General features: G+C 36.7%; 1 protein-coding gene across 10 annotated transcripts in view; it reads left to right on the top strand.

Moving 5' to 3' along the window:
* The window catches only part of RALGPS2 (Ral GEF with PH domain and SH3 binding motif 2), a 127,898-nt gene extending 108,530 nt beyond the window's left edge, over window positions 1–19,368 (top strand). For 9 of the 10 annotated variants that reach the window (XM_075507919.1, XM_075507908.1, XM_075507909.1 and 6 more), the window contains 7 exons: window positions 118–172; window positions 3,827–3,904; window positions 5,471–5,576; window positions 6,315–6,407; window positions 13,882–13,987; window positions 15,259–15,350; window positions 17,618–19,367. In XM_075507919.1, coding sequence (XP_075364034.1) covers window positions 118–172; window positions 3,827–3,904; window positions 5,471–5,576; window positions 6,315–6,407; window positions 13,882–13,987; window positions 15,259–15,350; window positions 17,618–17,647 — 560 coding nt within the window. In that variant the 3' untranslated portion in view covers window positions 17,648–19,367. Of the gene's footprint in view, window positions 1–117; window positions 173–3,826; window positions 3,905–5,470; window positions 5,577–6,314; window positions 6,408–13,881; window positions 13,988–15,258; window positions 15,351–17,617 lie in introns of all 10 variants that reach the window. The other variant, XM_075507917.1, reaches the window with a different exon arrangement.
* Window positions 19,369–20,634: the final 1,266 nt, after the last annotated feature.

The following is a 20,634-nucleotide window of genomic DNA, read 5'->3' on the forward strand; positions in this document are numbered from 1 at the left end:
TAGTGAAGTATTTTTTACACATTAAATCTTAAATATTCTCAGGAGAAACAGACATGATTGAAATAGGTGGATTGTAGATGATGAAATAAAGTATTATTCATTCTTATCTTTTTCAAGGTAGCAGTGATGGTTCTGAACTCAGTGAAGAGACTTCCTGGCCAGCATTTGAAAGGTAAGAAAAACTGTCGCTCAGTACCTGCATTTCTCTGTTCAGACATTGCTACTTACAATCTCTCACTCAGTCCTGAAAATGATGCTTTATTTTAGTGATCTAGAGATCTTCTGTATCTAAGAACATTAATAAACTGTAGTAAGTTCACTGGATCTGTTAAAGCAGCAGAGAAGTACCTTCTGCTCACTAGTAGTTAATAGGGCTTTTGTCTAATTGGGTGCTTACTCATTGCACACATTCTTCTAAATAGCTCAACCAGAGTACCATTAAACCCCAAATGGTTTTATATATTTGTATATCCTGTGTATGATATTCATGTGACCTATCTGTTTCTCATTTTCACTTTCCCTGAGATATTTCATCCATTCTTGGTCCCTTTGTTCTTGTCATTGACATTGTCACCTGTTTTGTCTCTCATCTGCTCTTCACTTCATTGTTACTTGCCTTTGTGTTACATGAGAAAACACAAAAATGCCCTTTGCTAATGTCTGATTTTGTGGTCCAGAATTAACATCTTGTTCCATATTCAATACCTGCAAATGCTTAGGTGACATTGACCACTTCAGTCCTTTCCCATGTTGTATTTGAGAATGTGGAAAAAGACTAACAGCTGTAGTTTAATATAATAAAAGATAGAAATTTCATCTTCCCACAGCTAAGTAAGATGCACAATACAGTGCATAGTTTGCTTCTATAACTAAATTTCAGGTAATCCATAAGCTTCAGAGTTGCCACGGATGACTTTCTACCATGCTTTGAAGACATGTTTTGTAGAAATTTTTGTTACAGAACTTTCTCCTCATAGTCGAGAACTGTTACCACAAACATTACATTCTGCTTGAATTCATTGAAGCAGTTGAAGTTCTGTGTTACTTTTTGGAAGAAAACTTTGAAAATCTCTCTGTGCCAAAGGTGAACTCTTTCATATTTCATGCTATAAATATGATTACATACACAAGGAAGTGTCCTTATGATTCCATTATGTAAGCAATAAGAACATTCCACATGAACATATAAAGAAAATCAGGTCAGATGACTTGTATGTGCTCTGTGATGCAACCTTCAACATTCAGAAGGTTTTCTTGCTTTTCCTTCGCTGCTGCCTTGTGGAATTAATCAAGTTCAGGTTATTTCTCTAACCTAAAAAGTTATATGGAAAAGCCTTAGACAAAATGGTGAACTGAATGCTTTTACCCTGAGTAGCATAAGAAACTTAAAAAATTTTAGTAAGCCTCAGGCTTAAGCTCGTGTTAACACTATCCAGAATTGTTGTGTGGACTTCTGAGACAAAGCAGAGGTTTTTCATCCCTGTCCTAACGAGAACTGGCTGGCCTAGACTCTCCCCAGTTAAAAGGTTTGCTCCATGTCAAACAATTATGTCAGAAGATTCCTCCTCCTCCAAATTCCACTTGCCTTCAGTACTTTCTTCTCTCCTGAGAGAGCTCTTTGAGAACTCTGTTTGCATATTTTTCAGGGTGAGTTCTCTTGCCTGCTTCCAGGGACAGGGATTCATTCCTTACAGACATTCAAAACATCATGTGCGAAATTCCTAGAGATGCACAGCAACCTTGTGTCTGTTCCTTGGTTTATAAGATGATGAAGCATGTTTTGGAATTTAATACGCTGACATGCAAACGTCAAAATTTAAGATAACTAGAAAGGGTGTGTCTCTAGTTTTGATCTGTACAGTGGGTTTCCATTCTTATAAAAGAGTCTTTAAGTGAGGGACAAGCATTAGTTGTCTGGGATTAATAGCTACTGGCAAAATTGGGATACATCCAGCGTTATTAATGACTACTTCCTATGCAGTGCAAGTGGGAATTCAGTATTTCCTGGTGATTTAGGATGGGATGTTTGGGTAGGAGGGCTTAAATCTGCATTATATGCCTAACAGGAAGAAATGAGATACTCCACAGACAGATTCCCCACGTAACAGAAGGAATTTTAACAAATATTCTTGGTTTTCCTGGCCCTCCTGTTGTTTTAACTGGGAAATGTAGAAGGGATGAGAACTAGAGTCACTGATTGTATTTAAGTGCAACAGAAACTTAGTTTGAAACTTGAGAAAGAGCTTTCAGCACTGGAGTGTCCCTTTAGGATAATCAAAATTACTTGAAGGACTTTAATTCCAAGTCCTGACAGTTATATCATGTTAAGGGCAGTAAATTAAGTGGCACTTGAGTCTCATTGGTTGTCATCCTGAGTGTCTCTGAATAGATTTCCCTGAAATAGGTTGAATCCAAGAGTGATAGCTGCCTCCTTATGCAAAAAAAAAAAAAAAAAAGCTTAAAGGTAAGAAGAAAATGTATTTCATTTGCATGCAAAATATATGTACACAAATATACAGCTCATATTATGGTTTTCTTTCCTTCATCTTAATTATTGTTTTATTTGTCTATATCTTGAATGTATTTTTAAAAAAATTCATAAATTCAAAGATACCAGTTATGTTGAAAAACAAATTATGGCAAATTCTGGGACACATTAGTAGACGGTAATTCATTAGGATCTTTTTAATAATTCTTCTTTCAGCAAAGGCAATAGTTTGAGCTGGTTTAAAAAACAAAGTGAGAAAAACAAACCCCCCCATTCTTCTTGTTTAATGCTGCTGACCTTTACTGTATCCCTTCTTTAAGCCTGTTTTGTTTGCCTGCTGTATGCTATTCTGAGTTCAGATTGAAACATGACAATGCTACTTGTTTAGGTTTCCCATTCTGAGAAATACTGCCCTGTCCATATATAAGCAGCTTTCCAGTTAATGCAAAGCCCCTCTTACAGGTGACAGATTGTTACATTTATACTATGTAGGAGATTTTGCCTGTAAAATTCTCATAGGCTTGCACTTCTGCAGAATTAGAGCTGATTTTCAATCTTTCAGTGTAATACAAGCAACTAGGAAAAAGAGATAAAAAAATAGGAGGTGAGGACAAAGTGCTTATGCTTCTATTGATTTAAATGGAATTCAGTCAACTAAGGGATCTGATCCAGAAAAACAAGGTTCAATGAAGCAAAGCAGTATTCAAAAGGCAGGTCTAGAACACAAGTCCTGGCTAGGGATAACAGTATAGATCAGGTTAAGGACTCTAAAATATGAAGCTTGTAGGTAAAGTTTAAAGCTTATATGAAACTTTAATGCGAGAGAAAATTGGAGAATTGAAATATTGCTTAGCTTATATCAATGTTACTTAATACAGCAGTATTTTAAACAGTGTCAGGCATATTTTGATAGTACTTTTGATTCCTTTCATCCCAACAGCTTGTGTGTGTGCATACTCCTAGAAGTTGAAACCATTTTTTTTGTAGTAACATCTGAAGTCGGAATTTAAAGACAACTTTTATTAATATGGTTCCTTTACATTGATTTAATCTCTAAGTACTAAATGCAGACTTTGCTCTCAAAATGTAGTATTCTTCAGTGCCAACAAAACACTTCAGTATTATGAGTTCTGACAAAGAGAACATCTGATGAAATAAAAAAACATGGTATCTACCCCTGCATGCATTTTTCTAAATAAAATTATCCTCTGTTTCTTATGTGGAAGAAGTGGCTTTGTGATATGCACACGAAAAAAATACTATGCTGTTTTAGCAGTCGTGCTGTTTGTGTGAATAAAAGTATATGTAATACGTACAATTTATAATGGAATCCAACAGGAACAGGTTGTACCATTCTCTCGGTCCGGGGACAAGAGTGTCACGAAATGGCTATCGAGGCCACATGAAGGCCAGCAGGTACAATCCCCACTGCACACAGAGGTGTCAAACTTTCCCTCTGGTGTTGGTGATTTGGTTTGGTTTAATAATTAAGTGGGTGTTTTCTGATGTTATCTTTCTAACTTACATGTCAAAATAAAGGTGGAGACCTTTTTCTTCAGACTTAAAGCTTTCCTCTTTTCTGACTTAACCTATATCACCATAAGGGCTTTTGTTCACTCTGGTCTGCAAATCCAGATTCTGAACCATTGGATCTTTATATCAAGGCTTAAAGATGTTTTACCAGAGGTAGCTTTTTAACTGCCTACCCCTGCATAGCAGTGTTGGTAGTTCTCACATGGACAACAAAGCTGCTTCTTGTGCTAATGGATGGCATTCAAGATGTTTTCTTTGCTGGCAGTTCTGTATTGGTTTTATTTTCCCCTCTTCCCTGAAATCAGAGATATGGCTAAAATGAGTAACGCATTAAAATTGGCCCCAATTTATTATATATAGTAGTATTTGCAAGCTGGCAGAGTAATATAGCTGATTATTTTGATTAATTAAAATACAAATTCTGTCTCCAACTGCATGGCACTGTAGTTGGGAAAGAGATGGCCATTAACTGTGAAACTGTTTTTCATGTCAAGAAGCAAGCATTGTCTCACTGAATTAAACTCATGTTCACAACTATCAATGCCCAAAATTGTCTCCATATCATCATCCTCAGTAGATGTTGCAATGAAAATGTTTGCTAGATGTCCAATTTACTTTGAACGTTCATGAATGTTAGGATAGATGAAACAGCAAATCCTGGCTTACTTAACAAGTTTCAGGCGCTGTTCAATTTCTTGGCTTTTCTAGAAAGGTGCTGGGTTCAGCAATTTAGTTATATGCTCTGATTGAGATGTACTGAAATGATTCCTGTTGTGATTTTTTTTTTTCTGATTGAAAATATTTTGTAAGCCAGTCAGCTTCGTAATTTGATAAAGCTAAGTTTTCTTTTCGCAGTGCTGTACCTGGCATTTGTTTTGGCCCGTTGCTCTTAGATCCTACATAGGGTAGATGATTAGAAGAGCACCAGATGCATTAAAACACCTTAAAGCTGTGGTTCGAGTTTCCACTCTCTATTACTCCTGCCCACTCCTCTTGCTTTCAGATATTTTAAAGATTGTGCATGTTTGAGCTATGCTTCGTTTTTGATGTGCTAATGATTCCAGTGTTTCTAACAAAAAAATAATCTTTCTTGCAAGGGCTGAAGGAGAGGTTTTAACACATACAGCAACTGTATGAATGTACTTCAAACATTTGCTTTTTAAAAGTAATTATTATTGTATTTCAGTTGTGTCTTGAGTTTTAATTTTTTTAATTAAGGATTACCTGCTTGGCTAATTAATTTTTCTGATCACTTTTGCTTGTGAGTGTAAATTCCACAACAGCAATTCCTTGTAACAGCCAAAGTCTTTTTCCACAATGAAGTCCAATAAACAAAAAGTTGACATTTCTAAATTAAAATACAGATGTTTGCATTAGTTTGTGGTAATGATTGGAAAACTACTTTAGGAAAAGTGTTTTTTCACACAAATCTTCACATGCTCCTTTCAGCTCCCTAGAATCTGAAGATTTGGCTGTTCATTTGTATCCAGGAGCAGTTACTATTCAAGGTGTTCTCAGGAGGAAGACTTTGTTGAAAGAAGGCAAAAAACCTACAGTAAGATTTTTTTTAAATTCATTTTCTCACCTTCTTCCTTTGCCCAGTTATAAATACAATAAAATGGCCATTGTGCAACTAATTCAAGTGTCTGAGATCTCCTCTGCCTTGCTGATTAAGGTTTAGGGCTACTGCTAGAGATGCATTCTTCTGTTTGGTGGGTTTATTCAGTTTATAAGGCTATACCCATAATCTGGGGAGTAGAAGAGAAATGTAACACTACATAAAATTTCTTACAATTGCTGATAACCTTAAAAGAGAGGAGCATGTTTTATCTTCCTGAACGGTAGGAGGATCCTAACAATTTATCAATACATAATAACCCATAGCATTTGCAGTGCAAATGCTTGATTATGAATTATAAATCAAAATACGTATTCATGACAATGAGGGTACCCTATGGCAGTATATAAAATGGAAAAGAAAAGGGACAAATGTATTCTAACTCAATGAAGTGTTCTAGAAGGGTTGCAGAAAATACAGAGTAAGATGCAGAAAATTTTTCTCAGCTTAGTGAGGAAAGGCACATATTCTTTCTGCTTTCTAGATTTTTTTAATGCATTCATAGGCCTACACAAATAACTAGAAACAGCAGCTTTGGACACATGGCTGATAGTTTGGCTGGACAGTTAGAGCTGTCGTATTCTTGCAGCATGATGCCTGCTATTTTACAGCTCAATATTATGACACATTTCACTTATCCGTTGCACTTTTGTGTTTTTTTTCTTTTCTCTCTAGGTAGCATCTTGGACAAAATACTGGGTAGCACTGTGTGGAACCCAACTCTTTTACTACGCTGCGAAATCTCTGAAGGCTACAGAGAGAAAACACGTACGTAAAACAGGCATATTCCAGTATCATCTGCCAAAATTAAAATGTGTTTTCCTGATGTAAACACTGAGAGTAGTAGAGAGGACTTGCATGATTTCTAGTCAGCACTATCCTGTCTTCCAGTCAGTCAGTCACCTCATATGGATATGCCCTAATGGAAATATCATGCGCATTTATATGCTACACCAAGAACATCTGCTTTGCATATGCCATGGGTCTCTTTGAATTTGTTGGTCTATAAGGAAGGGAACTATGTCATTGGGTCTGTTAGCTTTTCTAAGGTGGTAGTCATATCTTTTGATGATTTCTGAGTCTTGCAACAGTTTGCTACTTGAAATACAAACAAGCATTGATGTGGAAAGACTGAGAAGTCACTACATATGGCATTAAACGTGTACTGATTTCATATATGTGGTAAAATTAGACAACTCTTTTTCTGTTTAATCCTGTAATCTGTTAACTACAACAGAGTACAAAACACTTCATATGTTAAGCAGAGGGCTAGCATATCATGTGATAGCTACAACTTTTATTTGAAAGAAGCTGAAAATACTTTGCTTATGCGGGGAAGTAGTAAAAGGATTTTCTGTAGATGTTCCAGGGATGTTATGATGTGCGTAGTTCCTGTTTTCACTGGTTAATTATAATGGAACAGGATGCCACCAGAGATTCTGTTAAGAACCTGGGTAAAATTTGAGATACTTGGATCTTTTTCCAAGTTCATTCACTACTTGGAACCATTACTTATAGGTGCCTTGGCCAGTGTTTCAGTTTAATTTATGACAGCTGTCACTGAAAAACATTTGCTTTGCATAAAGCTTATGTAATTTTACAAACTGAGATGTGCTTCTAGAATCCTTGTAAGGGGACTATCTTATTTCTTTTTGGTACAAAATACTGTTTCTTATCCTAACATTGTTATGTTCAGAGGGTAGAGATTTGAAGCTTAAGATTCCTGATTAGTAGACTCCTGGATATTTGAATTTTCTGTGTGGAAAGTTTGTGTGTAATGTTGTCTTAATCTACAAAAAAATTGAGTATTTTCCACTTTTATTGAAAGTAGTTCATTAGGAAACAGTATACTAATACTCAAAGTAGTGTAATAACAGCTAATTACTTGTAGAAATATTTGCATAGTTTCTTTGCCCTCATCCATCTGCCACACCCCTACTAGCTTTGATTGCTTAGGTGAAATCAAAACTGATCCTACTTAATTTGTCTTGCAGTTAAGACTGTACTAGCCCAGACTAAAGGCCTGTTAGCCAAGCATCCTGTCTCCTGGTTGTCTTTAGAGAAGTGTATGTGTTTGGATGCATTTGCCTCTGGCATCAGTGTAAACCTTACAGAAGGAGTCTGTCTCATTAAAAGTAAAGTTAGTTGAAAAGAGCAGACTTGTAAACTACTATGAGCAGAAATGCGAAGTATTAAAGCAAAAGAAGAAGAAAGAACTGAGAGAGAACTTGTGCTGGCATTATGTCACTAACAGTTGCTTGGGTTTTTTCTAGAAATATTGAGAAATGGAAAGTAACTTTTTGTAATGTCAGACTCTGTGCTCCTGTTACTGATGTGATGCCTTTAGGCTTTATGCCAAAATTGCATTTTGTGTTCTTTTAAGAATAGAATATGCATTTTTTTAAGTCTCTCTTGTCCAGTGTCTGTCAAAGTACTGAAAGATGGAAGACTTTACCATGGTGATGGTAAATGGTACTATTCAATCAGAAGCTTTTTCAGTATTGTGTATAAATATTTTAAAACAATCTAAATAACATTCGGGTTTAGAGAACTTGGAAAAATTGCATAGCTGGTAATTTTATTGTTTGGAAATTAAGTATATTGAATTTTTATGTGGTCCATTTGGTTATATGTTTCCTTCAGAATAACAATTTTAATCATTTAAATGGTCTTGCCCTTTCTTTAGGAAAATTAAATAAAGTAAAAAGGTAACAGATGTAAACATTCAAGTCTGGTGTCCGATCCTCTTGAGTCTCTGTTACTGCAAAAGCCTTTACTTTTGTCTTGAAATGCAGTCATATCCATTTAGAATGCTCTTTCAAAAATTATTTTCTGAACCTGTTGAATTGACTTTTAATATTCCCCAAATTACTGATGTGTTGTGGTACCTACAGCAACTAAACTATTAGTGAACAGAGACTAGTACCTAAGAAGCTAAAATTTGTCTCGCATCCTTATGTTCTCGTGTTTATTTGTCCAAGGATGTGCCAGCAGACCAATAACGAAGTTTGCAGATAGAGGCTAGGAGACATTCAAGTCCATAATGCTGGCAGGATTACCCATCAGAAGCCTGCCAGCATTATGGCTTGCAAATACTGAGTGGAGTTTGAGCAACACAATTCCCAGGAAAGGGAGATGGAGGAGTGGTAGTAAAAAGCAATGAATGCTAGAGCAGATTTATTTTTTTAACAGTTGGCTCTGTGGAATTGGACTGAACTATGCAGCACAACCTTGGATTTGTCTGTACACAGCTGATGTCTTGCTTTTAGCTTGTTAGGGCAGCAAACATATCTTGTTCTGTTTGTGGATGCAAAGCGTGTTATGAAGCTTAGGTCTCTGATTTGGGTTCCCAGATGCAGGCATAATTAAAATAATGTAATACCTATTAGCTACGGCTTGGATTGTCTTCTATTTAAACAAATCGTTCACAATGAATGCACACATACTTGCGCTCCAAAGGTGGTTATAGCACAGAGTATAGTCTTTCTGCTGAAATTAAGGTGGAAGGTAACCTGCTAACTGCTGTGGGAGACAGAGGTTGGGGGATTAGGGGGAGAGGCTCCAGTTTAATAAACAGCCTAATAATAGTAACTTTGTTCAGCTAATCTACCTGTGTTGTACTTTCAGCCTAGCCATTGATGGCATAGATTTCCATCCATTTTATTACAGGGTTATTGTACAAAGCCTCGGGTTTTGTTCTGGAGTCTGTAAAGATGATTTGTCAAGTGTCATGCTTCAAGTCACATTTGGTTGCATTTTCAGAAAGAAAGTTAATGAAGAGAGAATAAACTGTAAATGGTCAACCATCTGTAGATAGATAGTGCATGAGTATATGTTCACTGGCTAAATACTGTCCAGTGATATTCCTAAGAGGTCCATTCTGCAAAATAAAGACATTTGAGGCTAGATTTAGGTTTTGTTTTGTTACTGTCCAGATTAAATGGATAAAAAGGATGATGCTGTCTACTTTGAAGCAGGTTTCTTTTTCAAAGATTGATACGTTTGAGATTTACTTAAGTAAAATATTCCAAGCGTCTTCTGGAGACATGTAAACATCTGTCTTTTCAGGTTCCTTTCTCAAGGCCTCTGTGACATGGAAAGGAGCACTGGCAATGAAAAAGTCAGTCTGCTATATAAAGTTTCCTGGCTAGAGCTCTCATGGTAAATGTGTCTTGATTACAGGCATGCTTTTGACCATTCTGCTGCTGCTATTGCTTCAGGCAGCTGAGACTGAGGACTTGGAATGCACTAACACTGAAAGCTCTTCCAGGCTTATAATAGCCAACCTCTTTGGAAAATTAGCTCATAAAAATCCCAGTGTAATCCAGCAAAAAGGGCAAGAAATCCCCTCCTTTTTAGACATGGGCAAGCCAGCTCTTCTTCTCATGCCTATGGTCAAAGACAAAGGAGTGCATCCAGTATAGTGTGTATTCTAGATCTGAATCTAGTCCAAAGGAAGAGGATGCTCATAGATACCTGGATGTGACAATTTCCTTGTGCTGCGTCTACTAAGAAAGACTACTAAATATAATGAGCTTTGTGTTTTAAATAGTGAACAGGTTTCAGTTATTACTAGAGTAATGGAAAATTTTCTATAACAAGCATGTGAATGTCAGAGCCCAGGGATGTGCTACAGGAGAATCTGAGAGGAATGTGTGTTGAATGCTTAAGGTTTTATCTCACATGCTGAAATGGTACCCACAAACAAGCTTCTGTGTTAGAACTATAGCACTTGCATGCCTTTAGAAAAGGACAATAGTAAAAATAGTCAACTTAAAATTAGTCTTAAAGGAAGCATGTGCCCTGAAAAATATGAGCACACCCATAAAAAACTGTTCATAGTGATTGGGCTGGAAAAATCTTGCCAATCTCTGTGACAACATAGCATGCACGAGAGATTTTTCCATGTTTGTAGGTACTTGGAAAAGCAACAGAGACTTTTTGAGCCTTCATGGTCGAACATGAACCCTCATTCATTCCAAGCCTTCCATTGATTGCATGTTATATTCAGAATTAGACCCATTTATTGGCAGTAGAAAACTTGGTAGGTGTTGCTCAGGCACTTTCACTGCAATACCCTGATAAAGAATGCTCTTATTCTAGGAAGAATGATTTGAATATTAGAAAGCTGTAAAATCTCAACAGGAGATGATGAGGAGGAGATTTGTAGGTGCCAAAAGGTTGGAGTGAAAAGTCTGTTCACAGATTAATTCAGAGTTTTTGATTCAAAGATTTATGTATAAATGCCTTTGCGCTCAGAACAACAACAACAACAAAATGTAGTTATGTGAAGCCTACCACCAGAGCTGTGTAGTTTTCTATGTGTTTAATAAAAGTGTCATTCCACTGGCCTGTATAAAAAAATAGGAAAGAGGAACCAGGAACATTAAATTACAATGAAGCTTTCATTCCCTTCATGTTAACAAAGCAGACTTGCTGTTAGCAAGGCTCTATGCATCAGTGGAGAATGAACTGCCCTGGGGGGGGCTATGTAAATATGGAACACAAATCCAGCCGTGCACAGGGATGGAAAACTGACATGTGTTTCAAGTGATGACGGATTGATGCTGGCAGGAAACACTTTCCTTGTGTGGAGCTTTTTACTTTTTGGAGAAGTACCATGATTAATTGTTTTGAATAAAATGAAAAAAGAAGCGAGCTCTAGCAGTGTTGATTGCATGGTAATTTCACGTATTGTATACCTACTGTTATGATATATAAGATAGGAAAGTGCAAATGTGCTATTTTCATGAAACTCTAGAAATGAGTGCAGTTCAAGAGGTATATTGTATCTGTAACCTATTAAAACCACTTTGACTCAAATTTCTACCTCTGTGAAACTGATGTATTAATGGTTTGTAGGACTACTTAGAAGTTTGCATTTTGCAGGTCCCTTTTAAGTGTAAGTTGTGTCATCTTATTTTTCGAGGCAATGTCTTCAGTGGGTCCATAGCAAGTCCTGAATATATACTTTTTTTTTTAAAAAAACTCATGAGCTGTATCCTTATTTTATTCCCTTTCCCTGTCTTTATTCCTATTTCCAATAAAATTCCATAACGTTTTTCATTACTGACTGGAATCTTCAAAGAAATTTTAGTTTCTATTTGGAAAGAAGTTATGCTATCCAGCCCTCACTGTAATGCAATGTTGTCTGATAGAGCTTTATAATTTACTTCCTCCTCTTACGAGGTGTCACCAAATCTGTCCACCTCCCAAAGGCAGTAGAGTTGCTCAACTTTAGTATATGTGGTTTTACGGGTTTTATGAGGAATGGTCTTTTCCCGCAATTTTATCCATAGTAATATCAAAAAAGGGCATCCATTTTGAAGTTTGGCAGGCAGGTCTTTCCTAAAAACAGTCATCATCACTTTTATGCTTAAGCTATCTGTACAAGCATCCCTTCAAAGTTTCCAAGCTTTTATATTTCCACTGACGTTACACAAATGTCAGCTGAACATGGCTGGTAGGAACTTGTGATGGAATGGTTCCTGCAAGTGTAACTATAGCAATATAAAGAGGGCAGTACATGGATTATGCATTCAAAAGTTCGTAAGATACAGAGAGACTGGACTCCTAAATTATTTTGAACTTGGTTAAAATACTTTTTGTTTCAAATATTGGTCTAATATTTGTTCATTTAAAGTTCTAATGTATTTTAAACTGAGGTTTGAAATGTAGCCTGTTGCACAAGTCCCAGACAGATAAACTTACCTGGACATTCAAGGTCTCTAGTTAACCTATGGCATAGATTAGAATAACTGACATTAGACTTGCACTGGAATTTTATTTATAAAGTAATTATATTCCCATATAGAGAATATTCTTATAAACTCTTACTTTGCTTGTGATACACTCAAACTTATTAGCAGTAATGCTTCCTTTTGCTGAACCAGAGTTCTAGACTTGTAATGGTAAAGTAATATTTCTAAAATGAAACAGAAGACATTTGATGCTTAAAGTTGTAAATCTGCTATGTGGCATTAGTATGAAGAATAAAAGTATTCTAGAACTATAAATTCATTTCAATTACTTCAAAGGTCCCCAAGATTGTTTTAGCTTTATCGTTTTTAATAATGTAATTAAAGAGAGGTCAAAATTACTGTGCTAATAAAGAGGTTAGAATAGGGATTTCACAAGACAGGACGAAGACACACCTGATGAGGACCAGCATATAGCAGAGTTGGACCTTGTGGGCAGAGAAGTGAGGGAAAGCACTGCAGAGGGTAAGAGTGCTAGGATTGATGAAGAAAGTCTGTGTCGGACCCATGAATGTGGGAAAAGGAGATCTGGCAACTAAACACTTGAGAGAAACTGAATGAATTAGGTATTGGGGAGTGAATGGGACTGCCTGAGCAAGTAATGAGAGGTGAATTGTGAGGGTTTACTAATAGATAAGCAAGGAGACCAGGGAGAAGGATGCTTGTGGTTTGGAAATGAGTTGGATTTAATGGGCAAGTAGCCTGGAACTGTGAGGAGAAGCCTGAGAAGCAGAAAATAATACTGACCAGGTGAATGAAAAGGAGGGTGGAACCAAGGAGCTGTCAGGAGAGGGGCTAGTGTAGCAGAGACAAGTATTGTGCTTAGAAGAGGCCTGAGTTACATGTCAGTGTGTGAGCAGCGCCTTGAACAGGAAAACCCCATCATTTTGAACATCTTGTTGATAAATGAGCACGTTACGTTCTTTGCTCTGGTTTATTGAATCTACACCCTTGTTTGATCCATTTCATTCATCAGGTCATAATATTTAATTACACAGTTGTTATCTTGTCCACAGGACTCATGTAATTACAGACTCTTATAATAATTAATGCATGTTAACTTTGAATAATTATGGCACAGACAAGTTTAATTCTTCTGTTAACAGTGGAGGGATTAGCTTTGCATTTGTTAGTGCACTTTTTTGAACTATAGTGTACGTACATGTGCAATAATGTGAGGAATGCTATTGTATTCATACAGTGAAGTTTAGATGTCTGTTGACATGTTTTGGAGGATTGTGATATTCCTTTTAATTTGTTTTGAATATCATTCATTGTGGTAAGTTCTGTTTTCACTAATTCCATATAAAATTCATAAACTTTCTTAATTTTATGAAGTGCTATGCTTCCTTTGAAGTTATTCTGTGTCTTCAACAGTGTCACTGAGAAGAACTGCCCTTTTGAATACTTGGTCCGTGCAGTGCAGTCAGTCTGGCTGAAGCTTCTTGTTTTACTTTAGTTTATGTCTCTGCTTGTATTTTCAGTTCAAATCCACACCAAGTAAGAATGTGTCAGTGGTGGGCTGGATGGTGATGATGGCAGATGACCCTGAGCATCCAGATCTCTTCTTATTGACTGATTCTGAGAAGGGTAAGCAATGCTAGCAGCAAGAGTGCTGTGATTCCCAGAATAATATTTGCTTTGCTGAGGTATTCATAAGCAACTAAATGAAATTGGAAGGATGTTACCTTTCATTTATTCATCTGCTCTCCAACTTGTCATGTTTGCCTTTAGAATGCTATGGGAACAATTGTCCGTGGAGAATCCTTAGTCTTCATTAAGTTCTAAGAACTCTCCAAACTCTTAACAACTCAGTTGTGATTTTTATTGGAAGTATTCACCTGCATTCTTTTAAACTATATTTAGACCACTCAGAGGCATTTTCACATATGTGAAAATGTAAGTAACAATTAAAAAAAATTTCAATATTCAGCTAACACTAGGTGCTTGACCAGTCCTCTCTCCTCTCCAAATGAAAAACAAAACCCAAACCAAACCATCTGTTCAAATGTAGTGCCATTACCGGGGGGGGGGGGGGGGGGGAATATAAGAGATCTTGACTGTTTTGCAGAGAAGCCTGGATTTCCATTACTCCAATGTAGTGCCCTGGTTTCAGTTTAAACTGTGAAGAAATTGTTACTTTTCCATAGCATTTCAAACTATGCAGAAAGAGCATCATTAGAAGTTCTGATAAAGGAGCTTAACATTATTTATTGCTTTGTCTACCTCGAGTCTTAGTACATTTTATTTCCGAGGATCTATTCTAGCACCACTGATAGTGGTGTAAATTATGAATACTTGCCAGCTTAAACTCAGCAACAGCAACCTGAAATGTTTTTGTAATACTTGGCCTTTCTGAACCCAAGCAAGCGCTGTATAGCATCAGACACTGAAAATACTAGTCTGAAATGTATCAATATGTTTAGGAACAATTTTCAAATATTGTCAAATGTAGCTTTCTAGACTGTAGTTCAGTGCTATCTTGCACTTCATTAAAAATTATTAAAGTATATTGTAGAAAATTATGAAATTATATTGTAAACAAATTGCAATAATGGCAATGAAGAAAAACATTTTTGTTGTATGGTTCTGAGAAATGTTTTGTTCTTTCCTAATTGACACTGGTGTTAGTTGAAATCTAGAATGTTGGAAAGGAAGACAGGCAAGCTGAAACTTCTCTTGCGCTAGGTCAAACAATTAAGTTGCACTTATGCCAGACAAAGTATAAAGTTATATGAACCTTCTGCTACTAAATCTTTTCATAATGTTTTAATTTAGAGTTATTTGAAAATGAGTAGGATTTAAGTATATAGTATTGTTTGTGTTTCTTTATCAGTTTTTTCCCTACCTTTTTCGCTTAGGAAATTCATATAAATTTCAAGCTGGAAACAGAATGAATGCAATGCTCTGGTTTAAACACCTGAGTGCTGCCTGCCAAAGCAACAGACAACAGGTGAGAGCAAGATGTTGAAAAGGAATATGAGCTGTTAAGAGCTCAGAACTGATAGATCTTCAAGATGACTGAGCTGTAACTGATCGCTTTGTATGAAGAGCAATCTACTCTGAACAGCCTGTATATCGATTTCACATGCTTATTGATTTGCCTTAGCTTTCCCATTTGCCCTTTTGCAAACAAGTCCTCAGAGCTTCTGTGGTAATGAAGGAAGATTTGGGGCTATCTTGAGGCTAATTTAAAGCAATTGAGGAAATGGAAGGAATGCTCTAAAATACCTGTCTGAGTGACAGTATTTTTGTCATTGCCCATCTTAAAAAGGCTATTTTACAGTTATATAAAAAGCTGTAAACCATAGCATTCAATATCAATTCCATATAACTTTCCCATAGTGCCATTTTGTCAGGTCTTGGGCATGCATGTTTTCTGTTGTTTGCACATATTTCTAAAATGTATTAAAAAATAGTTTTGTCCTGGGTACATTTGGCAGACTTTGAAAGCAAAAGTAGAATTTTCCATGAATCAAAAAGGAAGATAAGACTCCAACCCGTATTAAATTCTGTTCCCATATAAATTCTTACCGACCTTTTTCATCAGCAAAATCCTTTTTAAGTTACCACTTTGTCTTCCTGAAATCTCCCTTTTCTTTTGCGCATTTGTTTATGGAGTTTCCAGAGCAAAAGTACTACTGAATTTCAAGGGGAAACAAAAGGACCTTTCCAGATCCTTCTGTGCTTTCTTGTTCAGTTCTGCTTCTGAGAGAAATCCAAGGAGTAAAGAGGGTTGCAGACACTCCCTTGAAAGCATTTGAGGCAGCGCAAAGGAGAGGAAATTGTGTTCCTGGCTGGACAATGTGGGAATAGTAGTGGCAAAGAAAGTGGCGACTTCCAGGCAAGCCTGAAAACTGCCCTCTGAGGACAGCTTTTATGCCATAAGGCTTAACAATACTATTTAATGCAAACTTGTTTAAAGCATTCAGCCCCTAGCTTGTGCAAAAGCAGCAGGCTTAAGGATCTTGGTGGGGCCTCCTGTGGAAAATATGACAGCAAAGTGAAGATAAGTGTAGGAGATTTTAAAAGAGAAAAAGGAGGGGAGGATTAATGAAAAAAGACATACCACTAAAAGGCCAAAACCCCTGCTACCATAATTTGTTGCATATTTTCTGTTTTCTGGCATGTTGTGTAGTTGTACTATAGGGGTTCTTGCTTATAGTTGATCCCATAGAAGAAGCAGTGCTTCACACAAACATTAAGTTACAAAGGTTGGTTTACCAAATGAGTAAAAAAAAAAAACCCAAACAAACAAAAAAATCCTGTGAAATTTTTCTCTTGATTGTTATTTGGCTCCTGAGCAGTGCTTTCCCTAGAGAAATGCCTTATGATACTGTTTAAAATGGAAGATCTTGTTTGGTTGTTAACAGTATGACTGCCTAAGAAAGATCAGATGTTTAAAAGTGCTTTCGATAGAGTATAGACACCTACCTAGTTGAATAATATTGGGATCTATTTTAAGAGATATCATTTTTAATTTTAATGGTGGAACTTGAGCCCAGTTGATCGTTCTTGCTTCTACAGGTGAATAGTAAATGCAAAGCAAGAAATGCTTGCTTGAAATCTGACCAAACTGGTTATTTACTGACAGTCATCAGGAATGCGGTGGCTCTTTAATAACCTGAGTAAACAAGAGATGTTGCTGTCAGGCAAATTCCTGATGGGGAGAAAATGGGGATATAAACTAATGTAATGCAAACTAGCTTTAATCTTCATGAAAGGGAGTGATGTCTGCAGCAGGCATTCAGGTTTCCTATGGGAAAAACCCAGGCAAGTGTTTATGCCTCATTTTTTTAAATTAGTCTTAAAAATACTAGAGTGCCTACATCAATCACTGACCTGTGTGCCAAGAATTCTCTAGCTGGGACTCAAGTGAGAAGGTTCTGCTTGTGTAGTTTGGTGCTGAGATTTAGCATGTTAAGGTTGTTTTGCTGACAACTTAAATCTTAAATGTCATCAAAATTAATAAGATCTACGGCCATATAATAAAATTATAACCATGCAGCAGTTTAATATTTTGGTTATACCTGGGTTTTCTACAGCTCTAAGTATATTTGTGCTGCTGAATGATAGTTGCATTCCTCCTCCTCTTTTTTTATGAGACAGAACAAGTGTTAAAGATGTGTATTTAAACAGGTGGCTAGTCTGTGAAACAGTGGAATGTAAGTAGCTACTACCAAAAGTAAAATCTGCTATCATTTATATTTTTGTTTTCAGGTTCCTGCCAACTTGATGACCTTTGAATAATAGGCTAGTTCAAAACAAAAAAAAGAACAATTTGAACCATCTCATAATTGAGAATGAGGTCCTGATGAAAAATGTGCCAGCTGTATTCTGTGCCAGAACGGAGCCTGTCAACTCAATCTCTGAACTCTGGAGCCCTGAACAAAACCACTAATGGTTGGGGAGTAGAGTCCCCCAAATTAAAAATGGAGTTGCAACATGAATTGCCATGGACCATGCTTCATTATATTCTCTGAACTGACCTGTGGAAACCACTGCCTTAAAGAGTGAAAGGAAAAACAACATGAAACACCAAATAGTGTGTGTGAAACTTCTGGCGGTGCTGTGCTTGAGTTAAATAGATTGTAGCTAGTTTGAGTTTCTTTTAACTTTATACTAATTTTGAAAATAACTCACCTTTTTAGGCATTCTTAAGAAAACAAGTAAACTGGTATTTAAGAGTTGTATCAAAAGCTATGTATGAACCAGGTAAAAGAGTTACTACACGTTCTAGAGATGTTGTTTAGACTATACCAGGAGTTCTTGATGGGAGCTTGTCCCAGGCATACTTAGCCTGGAGCAATGTTACTTCTCTCAGACCTACAAGTGTAAGAAATGTAACAACTGCAAGTTTAAAATAGCAGTAAGCTTGCAAACCTTAGTACTGTATGGGAGCCATATTCCCTACAAACAGCACAAAGGCTGAGCACTTACATACCAAAAATTTTTTTTGGTACGTTGTTACCTAACTCCTGGTTAAAAACGTAGTTCGCGTGTTTTGGGTGGCTGGGGTGTGTGTGTGGCAGAGACAAAACTGAAAGCACTGTTGGGTCAGAACTGAGTGTTTTCTTCCCATTTGTTTCTACACCTGTCACTCCTACATACAAAGGTTGAATGACAAAAAGAAACCAACACCTGGGTATAGCTCACTGAGACATTTTACTTCTCTGGGTATCTGTTAATTATCAGTTAGGGACCACTGTTAATATATGGTGTTTCATAATATCACTTAAGATCTACGTTTTAAAAAGATAGAGGCACAATTTCAAGCTTTCATGTTCTCATTTGGCAATAATTGATTTTAGTATCTGTCATGGTCAAAATAGTTGGCATTGTGTGGTATTGATAACATGGCCTAAAGCAGACCTTACATACAGAAGCTCTTTTGATCTTCAGGCAAATAATTTATTAGAAGGTAGGAGAGAAAAGGTGTGGGACTATCAAAATTCCATCTGTGACAGGAATAATTCTTGGTCACTGGAATTCCTCACAGAGAAAAACATTATGGTTGTAAAAAGGGAGCCATGCTTTATATGTGTTTTATGCTTAAGACTGATTCGTGCTTTATTTGGGTTTCCTTGACGTCACCTAGATATAGTTTCCTGGATGATTAGTCTTTCTTTAATCTTCAAAAATATGATCTTTGTAAAGCAAGGAAACATTGTCCAAAATATGACTCCGATATCAGAACTTTGAAGTCTGTGAAAAAGTAGTAACTGTTCCATTGACGTTGTGGTTTAGTGGCCGTAAATACGCTTGCAGATTCCACCATGAATACTCCTTTTTAAAAAGAAACAAGCTACCTACCAGTCTGTGGCAGAGTTCTCTGGCTATCTAATAAAGGTTTCTACTAGTAGTTATTATTTTGAAAATGTACAGTTTGTTTATTGCATCTGAGTAGAAGCCTATAAATTCACTTTTGGGTTTTTTTCCAGACTTAATCTCTTAATGAAAATTATTAATTTCTGATTGGGGAGGCAGGGGGGTGCGGGGGGGGGGTGTGTGTAAAAAAGAAGGATAATCCAGTCTCACAGTAAAAAAGCAAACCAAAACTCAAAAACCCCAACCACTTGGTGAAGTAGAGTAAAGGGTAATAGGCTGATTTATGTTTCCAATAATTGTTCTTGTGAATTGGCTCTTGGTAGAAAGAAAACAGTAGAAGGATGCTTCTGTCAGAATTACACCACAAGCAGTGTGGGAATTTGTGTCCCTGTGCAATTTTTTTTTTGTTATTTTGATGGGGAATGAATAGTCTGTTCTGATCCTGACGTCATGTATTTTGGGAAGGGGTTGCTTGTGCTGAATCCCTCTGCAATTCACACATCTCCCAAGTTTACCCATGTTGGGTGTATAGTAAAGACAACATCTTCATAGCCAGCAGTGTTACTGTAGTAGACTTTGCACAGCTTTAGTTTTGTTCTTTTCATTTTAAAAATTACTTAATGTGTGTTTCTTCTCAACAACTAAGTGTTTTTTAACAATGTGTGTACTTTTTTAAGCATTGTGGATAATAGCCTGTGGATTTCAAATTTTTAAATAAGCTATTATAGGTTCATTGCAGCATAACTATATCTGTTCCTCTGTTAGTGAAAGGAAACATGCAACTGGGAGCCACAGCCTGACATCACACAGCTTTGCTAAAGACAGAGCCAGGTCAGGAGGTGTCATTTATTATTGGGGTTTTTTGTATTTTTCCAGCTGTTTTGAGTTAGGTTTTTATGGTAGGAAGATGGTGGGGAAAACAGTTCACAAATCATCATTTAGTGAATTGTTGCTGTTACCAGCTTTCATTGTTCTTAGGCCTCCTACTTTTCCTTGTTTTTCTACCCTCAGTATGCTGTTTTTCATGGGAGAGATTGAATATTGTGGGAGGAGTTTCTTAAAACATATAGCCAGAATAACTGGAGTGGTTAATGACAACATGGAAGCATTATTGGCACTTGTTACAATGAGTAGTTCGGTACTTTCCTATTGTTTATATCCTATTTAGCCACGTAGTCCTACAGGGCAACACAGAAATACTGAAATGTTACATATTTTGAGATAAATGGTGCTCAGAAGGAGGTGGTGGTTTTGTTCCCTGAGGGAAAGCTGCCTCAGCTAAGCTTTAGAAAGACTGAGACAAGTCAAATACACTGTAAAAACGTAGTAATGCTCTTTTTAAAAAAAAAGGTGTTAAAAAATTAAATAATTAAAACCAGTGCTGAGAAAACAAGGACAGCAATGAGCTT

Source organism: Mycteria americana, chromosome 7 (genome assembly GCF_035582795.1).
Source record: "Mycteria americana isolate JAX WOST 10 ecotype Jacksonville Zoo and Gardens chromosome 7, USCA_MyAme_1.0, whole genome shotgun sequence".
NCBI classification, from domain to species: domain Eukaryota; kingdom Metazoa; phylum Chordata; class Aves; order Ciconiiformes; family Ciconiidae; genus Mycteria; species Mycteria americana.